Genomic DNA, 13,436 nt, shown 5'->3' with positions numbered 1-13,436 from the left:
TCGTTGTATCTTTCTGTGGTGTTGTTGTCCCACCCCAAGGCCTGCCCACCTTCTGGCGTGAATGGATGTACTGGCTCACACCCTTCCATTACCTCCTCGAGGCTTTCCTCGCCGCCGCGATCCATGACCAGCCTGTTCGCTGTGAGGAGGGTGAGTTTGCGCGCTTTGAGCCTCCTTCAGGTCAATCGTGCTCTGAGTACACTCAGTCATTCATTGAGCGCGCCGGTGGCTACGTTCGCACTGGCCAAGATGGCTTCTGCGAATTCTGTCAATATGCGACCGGTGATGAATTCGGCGCTAGCTTTAGTGTGTACTACCGACACATTTGGCGCGATTTTGGCATCTTCTGCGCCTTTATCGCGTTTAATTATGCTGTTGTTTATTTCGCCACATGGCTGCGATTCCGGGGCAAGAACCCGCTGAAGAAGGTTATGCAAAAGCGCAAGTCTTAGAGTGGATGTGGATGGGCAAGATTTTAATGTCCAAGATCGGATACCTTGGTTAGACTTATAAATTAATTACATACGATTTAATACACGATTTTATCACTCATTACTTAACAAGACCATCGTCGTGATTGTTGTTAAGACGGCGAGGATCAAGGGAACCCGACCGTACTGCAGATGATCAGTGTGTGTCTCATCGGGATAGCCTATCTAATCTACCGCCAAGCCACGGTTGTATCCGGAGCAAAGCCGCCGACGGGCTCGAATCATTGACAGGTCTTCTGCACATTTATGAGACACTTCAGCCATTGCATTGCCTATTTGCACCGGCAACTCTCGAAGCGAAATAGGCAGATAACATTATTCACGAGTCATTCAATCCGCGGATACTCAAGGGCCTCAGTCCGCGGGTTTTAAAAGACCTGAAACCCCCAATAAAAAAATTCCCTTCGTTTGCATAAGGGTCCGTGGGCCGGGACAGAAAATAGGGGCGTTCCGGCCGAAAGTTGCATAACTCTGCACAAAGTCGGCGAAGTTGCATAACTAACGGTCCGGCAGATCTGATTCCCGGGTGGGGTCCCGCATAAAACCGTCGCATATCCTATTCGCATCGGGTTCTTGATCATCTCCGATACCTTGCATATTGATACTCTGATTGGCTGCTAGTCTCGTCTTGTTGGTCGGTTTCGCTTTGGTCATTAGTTAGTGGCTTGCATCGTTGTCAAACGTGGTGCACTCAAATAGATTTCCTTCCTTTGCAACCCTACTTGGCTTCTCTATCTTGGCTTGATCATATTCTTGGTTCTTGAGACATCATGGCTACGAACGATTCTTCAAAGAGTATCGAGATGGAGGATGTTCGACCTGGAAGTCAACGAACGCTTACACCCTCGGATAATGTCAGTGTGACAGGTAAGGTGCGGGATGAAGAGGCGCCTAAGGAGCAAGATGTTGTGCAGCCACAGGATCCCAACGCTGTTGGATGGGATGGACCCGATGATCCCAACAATCCCATGAACTGGTCTGGAAAGAAGAAGTGGTCTTGTATTGGTGCTTTGTCGGTTATGACCCTTCTAACGTAAGTTGAGACCCCATCTCCGCCTGGTTATGTATTAGTTGACTAACAGAATTCAGACCCCTCGTATGTACCGACACTCAAGAGATATCTGATGCCGTATGCCTAACTTGTATAGGGCTCATCGATGTTCGCACCCGGTGTCCCAGACATCATGCGGGAATTCGAAACCTCGAACCGCAACATCGCCACCTTCGTCGTCTCCGTCTACGTCCTCGGCTTCGCTTTCGGTCCTCTCTTGGCTGCTCCCCTTAGCGAAACATACGGCCGTGCCATCGTCTTCAACGTAGCCAACGTCCTCTTCCTTATTATGACCATCTGCACCGCCCTGAGCCAGAACATGCCCATGCTCATCGTCTTCCGTTTCCTGATGGGCTTCTTTGGTTCCACGCCCATCACCAACGGTAGTGGCACTATCTCTGATATCTTTCCTGTGCAGGAGAGAGGTAAGGCCATGGCTGTCTGGGCTATGGGACCTTTGCTAGGACCCTGTATTGGACCGCTTGCAGGTGGTTACATGGTTCAAGCTATTGGATGGCGATGGGTGTTCTGGGTGATTGCTATCTTCGTAAGTTGTCTAATTCGAAAGGGGAAATGCTTGTGCTGATAACATTATAGACTGGTGTTGTCATGGTCCTCTGCTACTTTGTTGCACCGGAGACGTACGCACCTATCCTTCTTCGTAAGAAGGCAAAGAAGCTCCGAAAGGAGACAGGCAACCAAGATCTCTACTCTGTACTGGACGTCGCTGGCGTCACAGCCAAGCAGCGTTTCCAGGGTGCCATCATCCGCCCGATGAAACTCCTTGTAACTCACCTTCCAGTCTTCATCCTCTCACTCTACGTGGCTATCGTCTACGGTGTGCTATACCTAATGTTCAGTACCTTCACCTTCGTCTTCGCCATGCAGTACGGTTTCGGAACAGGAACAGTCGGTCTGGCCTACCTCCCTACTGGTATCGGTATGCTCTTCGGCACAATGACCTTTGGAGTCTTGACGGATATTGTTGTAAAGAAGAAGATTGCCAAGAATGGCAAGACGGTGCCTGAGGACCGACTGCCTATCTGGATGACGCTACCTTCTGGTTTGCTCATTGTTGCTTCTTTGTTCTGGTACGGTTGGTCGACGGATCAGCACACGCATTGGATTGTGCCTATGATTGGCGTTGCCCTTTTCTGCTTTGGACTTATGGGTATTATGGTAAGCCCCAGCTTTATCACCTGTTTTGTATCATTGCTAACACAACTAGATGTGCCTGCAAACATACCTCGTCGATGCCTACATCCAGTATGCGGCTTCAGTGGTTGCCGCCATGACTGTCCTTCGATCTCTGGCTGGTGCCCTGCTTCCTTTAGCTGGTTTGTCCATGTATGACGACCTTGGCCTTGGCTGGGGTAACAGTATTCTGGCTTTCCTGGCTCTAGTGCTTGTGCCTGTGCCGGTCATATTCTGTTTGTACGGACCCAAGATCCGAGCAAAGACTCCCAACAATCTTGAGTAGACTGGCCTTCTATCGTTAAGACCACGTTGGAATTTCGGAGTGTGTTAAGAAGCATGCATTGCAGGTGTTGGATGCCATTTTGTTTAGATCACTTGTCTAGATGACCTTTCCCAGATATGAAAATTGTAATTAGAAGGTTGTCATACCTATCGTCATAGAATTCCTTTCCTCAAAAGTTTAACGTCTTTCGTCTGAAGAATCACTTCCCGAGTTCTCTTAGCATGTGACTTTGGCCTCTTGTCCGTATCAGGCAACTCGTCTAAGCTGAATTCTAGCGTGGAGCTGACCCTGCAACACCTTTCAGCCTCCGATAAACGGCATCTCGTCCCGTCCAGTAAAGACTTCGAGGGTGAACGTTCGTGACCTAACAATCACCTCGTAAGGAGCGAGCTCGTTCTCTTCGCCAAGTCAGTTCGGGACCAAGATCATGAGCTTACTTGGCTGACTCGATCGATCACGATGATCTGATAAGATGAGCATCGGATGATCCTGCAGGGTGCCTTCTCAGGTTGGTGGCAAACCCATCGCAACTGAGATCGATCACCTGTCATCCGAATATCGCAAAAAAGACCGTTGCAGTAGGCTGACAATCCGACAATTTCCAGAAGTTCAAACCCGAAAATCTCTGACCAGAAGCCCCTATTCGTCTCCGAAGCGAGCAAGTGGCAACCAGCGTGAAAGATCCGAGAACTATCCCCAAGTCAGTCAAGCTTCGAGAAGGTCTTGCAAACCTGAGGCTTTTTTGCACCACTTGTCGACCCATACGATTTACCTCCGGGTTCTGGCAGCCAATGGCGCGAAGATCAACTGCGGATCTGATAAGATTAGATGGACCCACGACATGGCTAGTGGCCTGACGGGTTGTGGGTGAGCGGAATCGCTCCGTGGGTGATCAACAGATATAAACTGGTGATTGCGGCTCATCCAGTCAAGAAATTCTTTGCTATCTTCTGTGAGAAACACTGAAATGGCGGCTGATAACAGTTCAGAACAACGCAGCTCAGGCGATGTTGAAGCTGCGCGCAAGGAAGCGACCTCGACACACGAGAAGCATGTTCCCGACAATACAGATATTCTCAGAGAGTCATGGTCCAAGAAGGCCTTGATTATTGCTTTTACTGGGTATGTTACGGACCTCCTATTTCCCAATACCAAACTGACTTAGACAGTCTATTTGCCACGGCATTCATCACCTCGTTCCTCAAATATGCCACCAAAGTTTACGATGCGTACGCGACATCAGCCTTCCAGAGACACTCAGCTCTCGCTACTGCGAATGTAGTAGGAACGATCATTGGGCTGGTCACATATCCCATCATGGCCAAATTCTCCAACGCAAGTATTCCATTTCTAGAGCATACTATGCATTAGCTGACAGGATGCAGGTCTTTGGTCGCGCTGAGGGCCTTACCTTCTCGATCCTCTTCCTTGTTATCTCACAAATCATGTACGCAGCATGCCAGAATATTGCGACCTACATCGTAAGTCTCGGCTATCCCAGATTTAATTGATCAGTACTGACAATCTCTAGGCTGGAGGCATCTTCGAGTCAATCGGCGACACCGGCTACGTAATAATGCAACAAGTCTTCATCGCAGACACAACAAGCCTCATTAACCGCGGTCTCTGGACTTCCCTCCCCGAATCGATCGCCTCGATCCCAACACTTTATCTCGGTTCGATCGTCGCAGATAGTGTTCTCAAGCACTCAACTTGGCGATGGGGGTACGGAATGTGGGCTGCCATTCTTCCTTTCTGCGCTGCTCCTCTGATCATTACACTTTATATCCTACAAAGGAAGGCTCGAAAGGCTGGATATAGAAGAAAGGGCGCTTGGGATGCTGCAGATAAGACTACGTCCTTGAGGAAGCGTGTGGTTAACCTTGTCTGGGTGGACCTCGACATCGCCGGTGCCATATTGCTCGTCGTTGGTCTTGGTTTGACTCTTATTCCACTATCACTTACTGGCGCTAAGAACAGCGACCGTTGGGATCAAGGGGGCTACATAGCCATGCTCATCATCGGAGTCGTGGTGATTGCTGGCTTCTTTGTTTGGGATACAAAGTTTGCAAAGGTCCCCTTTGTTCCATTCCGAATGATCAAAGAGCGAACGGTTGTGGCAGCCTGTGTCTTGTCTATGCTTGACTTCTTTCACTACTCTTGCTTCACACTCTTCTTCCCTAGTTATCTTCAGGTTGCTGGAGGCTTCAGCCCCGGTCACGCTACGCGCATTGAGTAAGTTCACAGAATAAACGCAAATATGCGTGTTACTAACTCAATTGCCTAGCAATGCTCTCCGTGTGGCATTCCAGATTGCCTCCGTCCTCGTAGGTGTACTCATGAAGTATACTAAGCGCAGTCAAATCTTCGTCTTCATCGGTGTTCCTTTCTGCGTTCTTGGACAAGGCCTGATGATTTATCTGGTAGACATGAACGGGGACCACGCCAACGAAGCTTCTTTTATCACCGCAAAGGCGCTTGTAGGAGTTGGTCGGGCGTTCTACCAAACAGCTGCCCAAGTCTCCATCCAGGCTCTTGTTGCCAAGGAGGATGTCCCTGTTGTCACGGGCGTTTACTACGCAGCAATGAACTTTGGTGCTGCTGTCGGTACCAGGTATGCTTCCCTCTCTCACTCTTCATGGGACAACCTACTAATCATTCCAGTGTCGGCGGCGCAATTTGGAACAACATGCTCCCCAAGAAACTCACAACCTACCTTCCCGAAAGCGCCAAAGCCAATGCCTTCAAGATCTACAAGTCTATCGTTGTCGCTCAGAAATTCGCAAAAGGCACACCTGTTCGGGCGGCCATTGACCAGTCGTACCGCGAGACGCAAAGGCTTCTTGCCATCGCTGCGACATGTGCGCTTGCGCCTATGCTTGTCGTCATGTTTGCCCTCAAAACAGTCGACTTGGCCAAGGTTGATGAAGCAAAGATTGATGAGAATAAGGCTGGTGGCAAGGTTGAGCCAGTCGTGGTGCGAGAGACTGTTCAAGATGCTAAAACCGAGAATCATTAGTTCGAGCGTGTTTTGTATAGGTAGTTTTCTTCTCTGTCTGGCTGGGATAGTTTAGTCACGACTCCAGACTTGAATATTATGCAGTTTGTATTAAGTTGAGATTCCACGACTCCACTGGAAATGAAATCCCTCGTGTACCTTACAGCCCCCCAGCAGCTTCATATCACCCTAAACATATTCGACTTGACACCTCTCTTAAGCCCCTCTGCCTTTCCACCCTCATATTCAACTCCAGCACCACCGCCTTCTCCCGAGAGGCCTTCGAGCTTCTCTCTTAATTCCTGATCCAGTTCTGCCAGTGTCTTTTTCTTATGAGTCGCCATCTTGGTTGTGTCTTTTGGTGTTGTAGAGTCCTGCTTCTTTGACTGTGTCTGGGTCGTAGCCTGAGATTGAGGCTCGGATTTTGTGTTATTGGACAGGGCGCGAGGAGAGGTTGTGCAGATTGGTCTTCTAGTGGCTGTGGCCCTGAGCCTTCTTGTAAGGATAGCGCGATTCATATTTATTCAGCGAATTTGAGGTTGTTTGCTAATTGGATGCGTGAGTGTGAAGAGAATTGGCCACGATGGGTGTCATGATGAAATTTACGCTGACTAAGGCTACTACGTCATTGACGGATGTTATCGTGACAGCATAATTCAGTCATTCACCATGAGATATTGCTTGACGTAAAATGATGGTATCTCGTGCTCTCAAGGACATTATGAATGCCGATAAGTTTTATACAACTTGACTGTTTTCGTTTATTCTTAACAATTAGCATTTTCCCTTACCATTTGCGCACCGCTCATAATACACTATTCTGCGCCAGCATAGACGATTTAACTTCTAAGAAACCTTCAACAACCAGCCATCAGCCTCAGTCTCACCCTTCGCATTGACACCACCCCACATCAGAATTCCCTTGCCATTCAAGCATGTGTCTGCGCCAAAGTACCCTCTCGGACCAGGATGAACCTTTCCGGCCTCCTGCGTCATCTCCGCTGGAGCAATCTCAAGTTCATGCCAGCTAAACGCACCAGACTCGACACCAGGAATAGCACCACGGATGGCGTCCTTCACGCGCGTAGCGCTGTATTCGTCGGAGGGTAGCTGCAGAGTCCACATGTCGGAGTAGAAGGGGTGGTCTTCAGTGTATGTCTTGTCTGTGGATGCGATCTCGGCGTCTTGGCGGCTGCCGAGGAGGTACAGAAGGTAGCGACGTCCGAGGCCGGTTGTGACGGGGACCAAGGCGCTGCCTACGCGGGGTCTAGGGCCAGGAACGATAGGATTGGAGGGGAAGTCGACGGTTGTCCATTCGGGAAGTTTGTCGACAGATTCGTCTTGGATAGAACCGGGCTTGATGTAGTGGACTGAGCCATGGATATCGGACTCGGCGCTGATGGAGTACAGAGTTCCTTCGACAAATTGCGAGGCCAGAGGTGCAGCTGGGGCATCTGGTAGGACATGCCACAAACGTGTTGTGAAGTCAAACAGCCAGGTACCTGTGGATGGCTGATCGTTCTCGTAGCCACCGTGCAAAATCAGATTATCCTTCTTCGCATCGTAGAAGATCTGGTGGCTGTGTCGAGACTGAGGTGCCTTTCCAGCTGCATCTATCGCCGCCCATCGAGCAGCCGTGGGCTCCCATTCCCAGAGTGTAAACTCATCGTCAGCTGCATGACCCTCTGCATTCTGTCCACCAAAGACAATCATAGTGTTGCGACGAGCACATGCGGCATGGTTGACTCGTGGAGGTGGGATGTGTCCCTCGTCGCCAACGGCTGGGTAGCACGCGTACTCGCTATCGCCCTCGACTCTTTGTTCGCCCAGAATAGCGATTCCATGGACGTCATTGTTGCAGAGCTTGCCGTCGTCCTTCTTGCCGCCAAAGATGTAGGCCTTACCGTCGATCACGGTGACTGTGTGGTGGGAGCGTGCGAGGGAGAGCCTGTGTCTAAGTCAGCATCAGCATAAAATCTTGTCACAGTCCAGGTCGTCTTACGAGTTGTCCTTCTCTGGAGTTGAAGCAATCTGGCTTAGGACAGCTGTGAGAGGTTGTGTAGGTTTCGCGACCGTAGCTGCTGCGCCGACTTCGAGGCCTGTCGAGACGACCTGCTCTGCTGCGATCACACCTGCTGCGACTTCTGCCATTGTGTGTTGTGCGTTTGTTTAGTCTGGGAGTGGACGATAGATTTGTTGTTTGTTTGTTGTTCAACAGTCCGGTCGGATATAAGAAGGTCCAAGGGTGAAGTTGAGGATTGGAGCTGACAGTAACAGTGACAGCTGAGACATGACGTAAGTCCGGAAGCGGGCCTCCATGACGTAACTCGACTCGCGTTGGAATGCAAAGCGACTGAAATGACAATTGATTGAGTTTATTCTCAACAAGCCTGAGCTAAATACTGCGTCGGGATTCAAGCAAATTGGATATTCTTTACCGAAGGCTTGTCGCTGTTCTGTGTTGGGTCTTTTGGCTGCGGTTCCTGGACTAATGCTAGCTAACGCTATCAGCTGGACACTCTGACGTCAGACCTGCAATTCACGTCGCGTCGCGTTCGTCAAACCAACCTCAACACCAATTAATTCCCATGACCTCAAAGAAGGACCGCGAAAACATTGGGTACCGTCTCACATAACAATTGAGGGAAAGAACGTTGTTGGAAGCGCCGCAATTGCGACAAATGTACCGCACAGGGCAGCACGTAGAATTAGATAATACCAAGGTTAAGTCGGCTCAGACATAGCTCAACTCCCCAGTCAAAAATCTATATGGTCTAATGATGATCGCTATACACTCATATCATTCACTCATACATATATACGCGTTTCGCTTATTTGTTGCGAACCTCCCACTCGTAAACAGCCATCATGTAAGGTCCGTGGCCTCGGGTATCGTTGGGAACAACCTCAACCTCAGTGTAGTACTGCAAACAGTTAGTAAAGATCATATCATGGCATTGTAAAATGTGACTTACCTCGAAAGAAGCATCGCTGTTAAGAGATCCAACCTCGACGGTGCCCTCCCAGGTCAGAGTGCCGTTCTTGTGCTTGGTGACAAAGTCACGGTAGAGGCGCTTGTAGGCTTGCTTAGCAGGCTTGGTGTAGATCTCCTCCTCGAGGAAACCGCGGCGGAGACCAGCTAACCAGCCGTAGGTGAACATAGCAGAAGCGGAAGACTCGATGTAGTTGCCCTCAGCACCCTCGTACTCCTTGTTCATGACAATCTCCCAGAGGTGGCTCTCGTGGCCCTGGGCGCGGAGAAGAGCGGAGGCGAGATCCTTGTAGTAGGTGCGGAGACGCTTGTAACCGGGGTGAGACTTGGGGAAGACGTCGAGGACCTCGATCAGGGACCAGAAGTACCAACCGACAGCGCGGGACCAGACGAGAGGAGAAGCACCGTTCTTGGGGTTGGCCCAGACGGCGGTTTTGCTCTCGTCGAAACCGTGGACGGGAAGGCCGGTCTCCTTGTCAATGGTGACCTCCTGGATCTTGTCCCACTGGAGGACAATGTCGTCCCAGGCGGTGGTGTTCTTAGCATCGAACTCCTTGGTCCAGGCGGCGTAGAAAGAGTCGGCCATGAAGATACCGTCGAGCCACATCTGGTCAGGGTATGTAGGCTCACGGTGCCAGAAACCGCCAGTGGGAGTTCTGGGGTGCTGGTTGATTCTGTCACGGATGAAGTCGGCAGCCTTCTTGTACTTCTCCTCGCCAGTGCGCTTGTACCACCACAGCAAGTTCATGCCGATACGGTAGTTATCAAGCGAGTACTTGGTCATGTCGTACTTGATGATGGTTCCGTTGTCGGCGACGACCAAGTCCATCTGGTCGCGGTACCAGTCAACCAGGGTCTGGTTCTTGGTCAGCTCGATGGCGGCCTCGTAACCCTCGAAGACGACGGCACGACCATACCAGTAGGCACGCTGGGTCTCATGGTTGTTGCGAATCCAAGAGTCAGCCAGGTTGGCCAACAGGTTGTTGCCGAGGGCGACATTGGCCGAAGCCAGGGCGAGGCAGAGAGACTGGAACTTCATGGCGAGAAGAGACAAGGAACGAGAGTGAAGAAGTTGTCGACTCGAGATCGATAGTCTAAAATCTCCAATGACATCCAGTGGGCATTTTAAAGTATTTATTCATTTCGATTGAGTTGACATGGCGTGAGCACGATCCACTACATCCATGTTTGTTCATTTTAGATTAGGACGATGGTTCATCCGTGACATCTGACAGGCAGGCAATAACGCAAGTATCCAACGGATATCAAATTTCTTTCTCTCCTTTGCCACTTTTTATAGCTCACAATTACCGTCTTAGGTAGCATCGCCGGGGAACAGACCCTAAAGGAAGAAAGGCTTTCCACCAAGCGGATCGTTTCAGACTCGGCAGGGGACCCCGGGATCTGCATGAAGTGGATATCACCCCTGCATTGGCGACCGTTGAATTGCGATCGTGACCAACAGTCATGCAGAGATGCTCTTTTGCCTGAAAAGACCATGTCTTCCGCTTTTGCAGAAGCCGTTTTAAGCGTACTGCGGCTTGGCTGGACAGTGTGTTGCAGTATGCTACCCTACGGCAGATATTCATCTGAAGTTGGGACCAGATCTACTGCCATAGTAGACGATCTTATGGTGTTTATCTGCGCGTTAAGCTTAATTGGGTATCCCTTTCGTTTCTCTGCTGTTCTTTGGTCGCGTAACTGCAAGCGATACGCGCATACGAGGACATCGAAGTTAATTCGATAACATCCGCAACTGTATTTAATCCACCTATAAACTAACTTCCAAGTTACGCTATTAAGATTATGGGACCCTTCTAATCACATTCTATTTTTCTTTAATATCCACTTCCCGTGTATCCCGCCCCCAATACAACCCCCAATGTTCATACTCCTTCAAGTTTACAGGTCGTGACGAGCATGCTTACTCTTATGCCTAATCTTTTCTCCGTACTTGAATAGGACGAACGGGATGGGGATGAAGGCGATGGAGATGAATGCCAAGGTTGAACTAGCCCAACCGACCCCGAGGTTCTTGTACATAGCCGATGCGAATAGAGGCTACAAGTTGTTAGCAGGTCATCCGTATACCCTATAGTTGTGGAATGAACTTACGAAACCAGCACCGAATGAACTTCGGAAGAAATCATTGCCAGCGAGAACTGAAGCTGCATACTCAGGATACGCGTCGCTCAGGTAGTTCAGTACGGAATTGAACAGTAGGAACGCTCCGATAGAGAACCATCCGGTGCCGATGATGGGGACGATCCAGTGAATACTAGCACGCGACGACCAGCCGAACCAGAAAAGGCAGATAGGAATCGCAAAGGCACCGACGAATGAGGGAGGTAATCTCCACTCGGGCTTGAGTTCTCCATCATCATTGAACTTGGGTTCGATGTACTTGTGCTGATACCACACAAACGGGGGCAGAACAACAAAAACAGCAACCAGGATGCCGAGATAGGCAAGACCTTGGATGCCCAGAGAGAAGCCATAGATCTCACCGAAGACAATAGGGAAAGACTCGAACCAGATGTATAGCAGACCGTAGATGAGAGCGATGTAAAGGTTGAGAGCGAACACGATAGGCTCGCCCAGACTCAACTGGAAGGGTCGCACCAGGGTCATCAACGCGATGTCCTTCATGGACATGTCATGCGTGGCGAGCTCAGCCTCACACACGAGCTTGTCGTTGCCAGTGAGCTTTCGCAGGCGACGACTTCGGCGGTAAAGAATATTCGCGGGTGATGTCTCGGGGAGGAAAAAGAAGAAGAGCACGAGTGAGGCACCTGACAACCACATGAGTTCCCAAATAGTCCATCTCCAACCTCTTGCTTCAGCAGCAAAGCCTCCGACAAGAGGACCAAGGGTAGGACCACAGATGGCTCCGACACCCCAGACAGCAAGGCCATAGGTTCGCTTAGCTGGCTTGTACATATCGCCAATCGACGCTCCACCCGTTGCAAGTGACGGAGACCCGATGAAGCCGGTGATGAATCGGAACGCGAGTAGCATACCGAAGTTCGTAGCAAGGGCGGTAGGCACTTGAAGAACGACAAACAACGCCAATGTGATAATGTATACAGGGTTTCGACCGATCTGTGGGATCTCGGACAGCGGAGACCAGATCATGGGACCGAGACCGTAGCCTGCGACGAAGAGAGTGAGACCGAGAGTGGCAGCGACTTGAGAGACGCCAAACTCTTGCATGACATCTTTTAAACCGGCCGTGTAGATGGCTGAACCGATGTAGACGGAGAATGTGAGGAGGCAGATCTCGAACGTGATGAAGAATCTCTTGATTCGCGACCAGTTCCTGGGGTTCTATATCTGTCAGTATATAGTAGCGCCATGGAGATAGAGGACTTACTTCAGAATCATCAGGGCCATACCAGTCCACGACATGAACATCCTTTCCCTTCTCCTTGTCAACAACACGCCCACTGACTTCATTCACGGTCCTTCCCTCTCCCTCAGAGACAGCTGTATCCGAAGAATCAGACCTCGTCTGCTCTCTCCTCTCACCCTCAGGAGCCTGCGGCTGACCATGCCTGGCCATATTACCCGACTTCTCAACGTGTACGTATTTCTTCCATAGCGATGGATCTTCTTCCTCGGGATACTTGAACACTCTCCCACCCGTCAGCAGACGTAGGATATGGCTGAAAATAGTATCGCGAAGTAACTCCTTCATGTTGAACGCCAAGATGGATTAACCTGAACAAGAGGCCAAGAAACCCAAATTGGGATTTGAGGCGTCCATTCTATAGAGAAATGATACCGTATATGTCGTCATGATCATCGTGTCATAGAAAGGCACGGTAGTCTACCTCGTGGATCACTAAATTGGATCTACGCACAGAGCTACGCACAGAGCTTTGTCTTCTTTTCTCTGTTAGTGAGAGATTCGGAAGTGCAGGAGGCAACGGGGATCGATCATCGTCGGTAGATCTTGATCGGGTCGAGCCGTGCTGCAGAGTCTAACCAATGGTGTACCTAACTTGGTTTGGTAGGGTCTTTTTACAATGGAGTCGTGGTGGAGTTTTTGGTGAGGTCATGGACGTTAGGAGGTTTAATGACGCCTATGACTTTTTGAGCACGACGTAGTTTACCGCGACCCTTGATTTGTTCTCTCTGTCGATTTATACTTTTTTCGTTGATGATTCTTTAATGAGTCGATCGAGATTCTGTCAGCCTTGCATGACTCGGGTGTTTAATGTAAGTGACTAAGGTTCTGATGTTCTAACCTGGTAACAATTTGGACGTGAAATGACGCTTCACCGTAAAGGTGCCCCGACTGGAGGATACTACGACTGTGGAATTGAAGTCTGATGAGAACATTGGACGCACGAATCTAAAAGAGTCGCTACCATGCTCTAAAAAGGGAAAAGAACAAAAGAAAATAATAATAATAATAATAA

General features: G+C 49.9%; 5 protein-coding genes across 5 annotated transcripts; 2 read left to right on the top strand and 3 right to left on the bottom strand.

Moving 5' to 3' along the window:
* Positions 1-1,261: 1,261 nt before the first annotated feature.
* On the top strand, positions 1,262-3,022 carry FIESC28_11503 (uncharacterized protein; the record flags this gene model as incomplete). The annotated part of the gene is made up of 5 exons (XM_031165625.1): positions 1,262-1,524; positions 1,581-1,587; positions 1,640-2,089; positions 2,140-2,721; positions 2,771-3,022. The coding sequence occupies 5 exons, from the start codon at positions 1,262-1,264 to the stop codon at positions 3,020-3,022; spliced, it is 1,554 nt and encodes a 517-aa protein (XP_031010320.1).
* Positions 3,023-3,989: 967 nt separating this feature from the next.
* On the top strand, positions 3,990-6,041 carry FIESC28_11502 (uncharacterized protein; the record flags this gene model as incomplete). The annotated part of the gene is made up of 6 exons (XM_031165624.1): positions 3,990-4,144; positions 4,192-4,303; positions 4,408-4,503; positions 4,554-5,257; positions 5,310-5,636; positions 5,687-6,041. 6 exons carry the CDS (start codon positions 3,990-3,992, stop codon positions 6,039-6,041), a joined length of 1,749 nt encoding a protein of 582 aa, XP_031010319.1.
* Positions 6,042-6,866: 825 nt separating this feature from the next.
* On the bottom strand, positions 6,867-8,171 carry FIESC28_11501 (uncharacterized protein; the record flags this gene model as incomplete). The annotated part of the gene is made up of 2 exons (XM_031165623.1): positions 6,867-7,968; positions 8,023-8,171. 2 exons carry the CDS (start codon positions 8,169-8,171, stop codon positions 6,867-6,869), a joined length of 1,251 nt encoding a protein of 416 aa, XP_031010318.1.
* Positions 8,172-8,851: 680 nt separating this feature from the next.
* Positions 8,852-10,051, bottom strand: FIESC28_11500 (uncharacterized protein; the record flags this gene model as incomplete). Its single annotated transcript, XM_031165622.1, has 2 exons — positions 8,852-8,944; positions 8,996-10,051. 2 exons carry the CDS (start codon positions 10,049-10,051, stop codon positions 8,852-8,854), a joined length of 1,149 nt encoding a protein of 382 aa, XP_031010317.1.
* An 863-nt stretch (positions 10,052-10,914) lies between these two features.
* Positions 10,915-12,709, bottom strand: FIESC28_11499 (uncharacterized protein; the record flags this gene model as incomplete). Its single annotated transcript, XM_031165621.1, has 3 exons — positions 10,915-11,073; positions 11,128-12,339; positions 12,386-12,709. 3 exons carry the CDS (start codon positions 12,707-12,709, stop codon positions 10,915-10,917), a joined length of 1,695 nt encoding a protein of 564 aa, XP_031010316.1.
* Between the last annotated feature and the right edge of the window lie 727 nt (positions 12,710-13,436).

This window comes from Fusarium coffeatum, assembly GCF_003316985.1.
Source record: "Fusarium coffeatum strain FIESC_28 chromosome Unknown BRIP53273_contig_417, whole genome shotgun sequence".
Classification (NCBI taxonomy): domain Eukaryota; kingdom Fungi; phylum Ascomycota; class Sordariomycetes; order Hypocreales; family Nectriaceae; genus Fusarium; species Fusarium coffeatum.
This window is presented reverse-complemented; position numbering and strand designations above follow the sequence as displayed.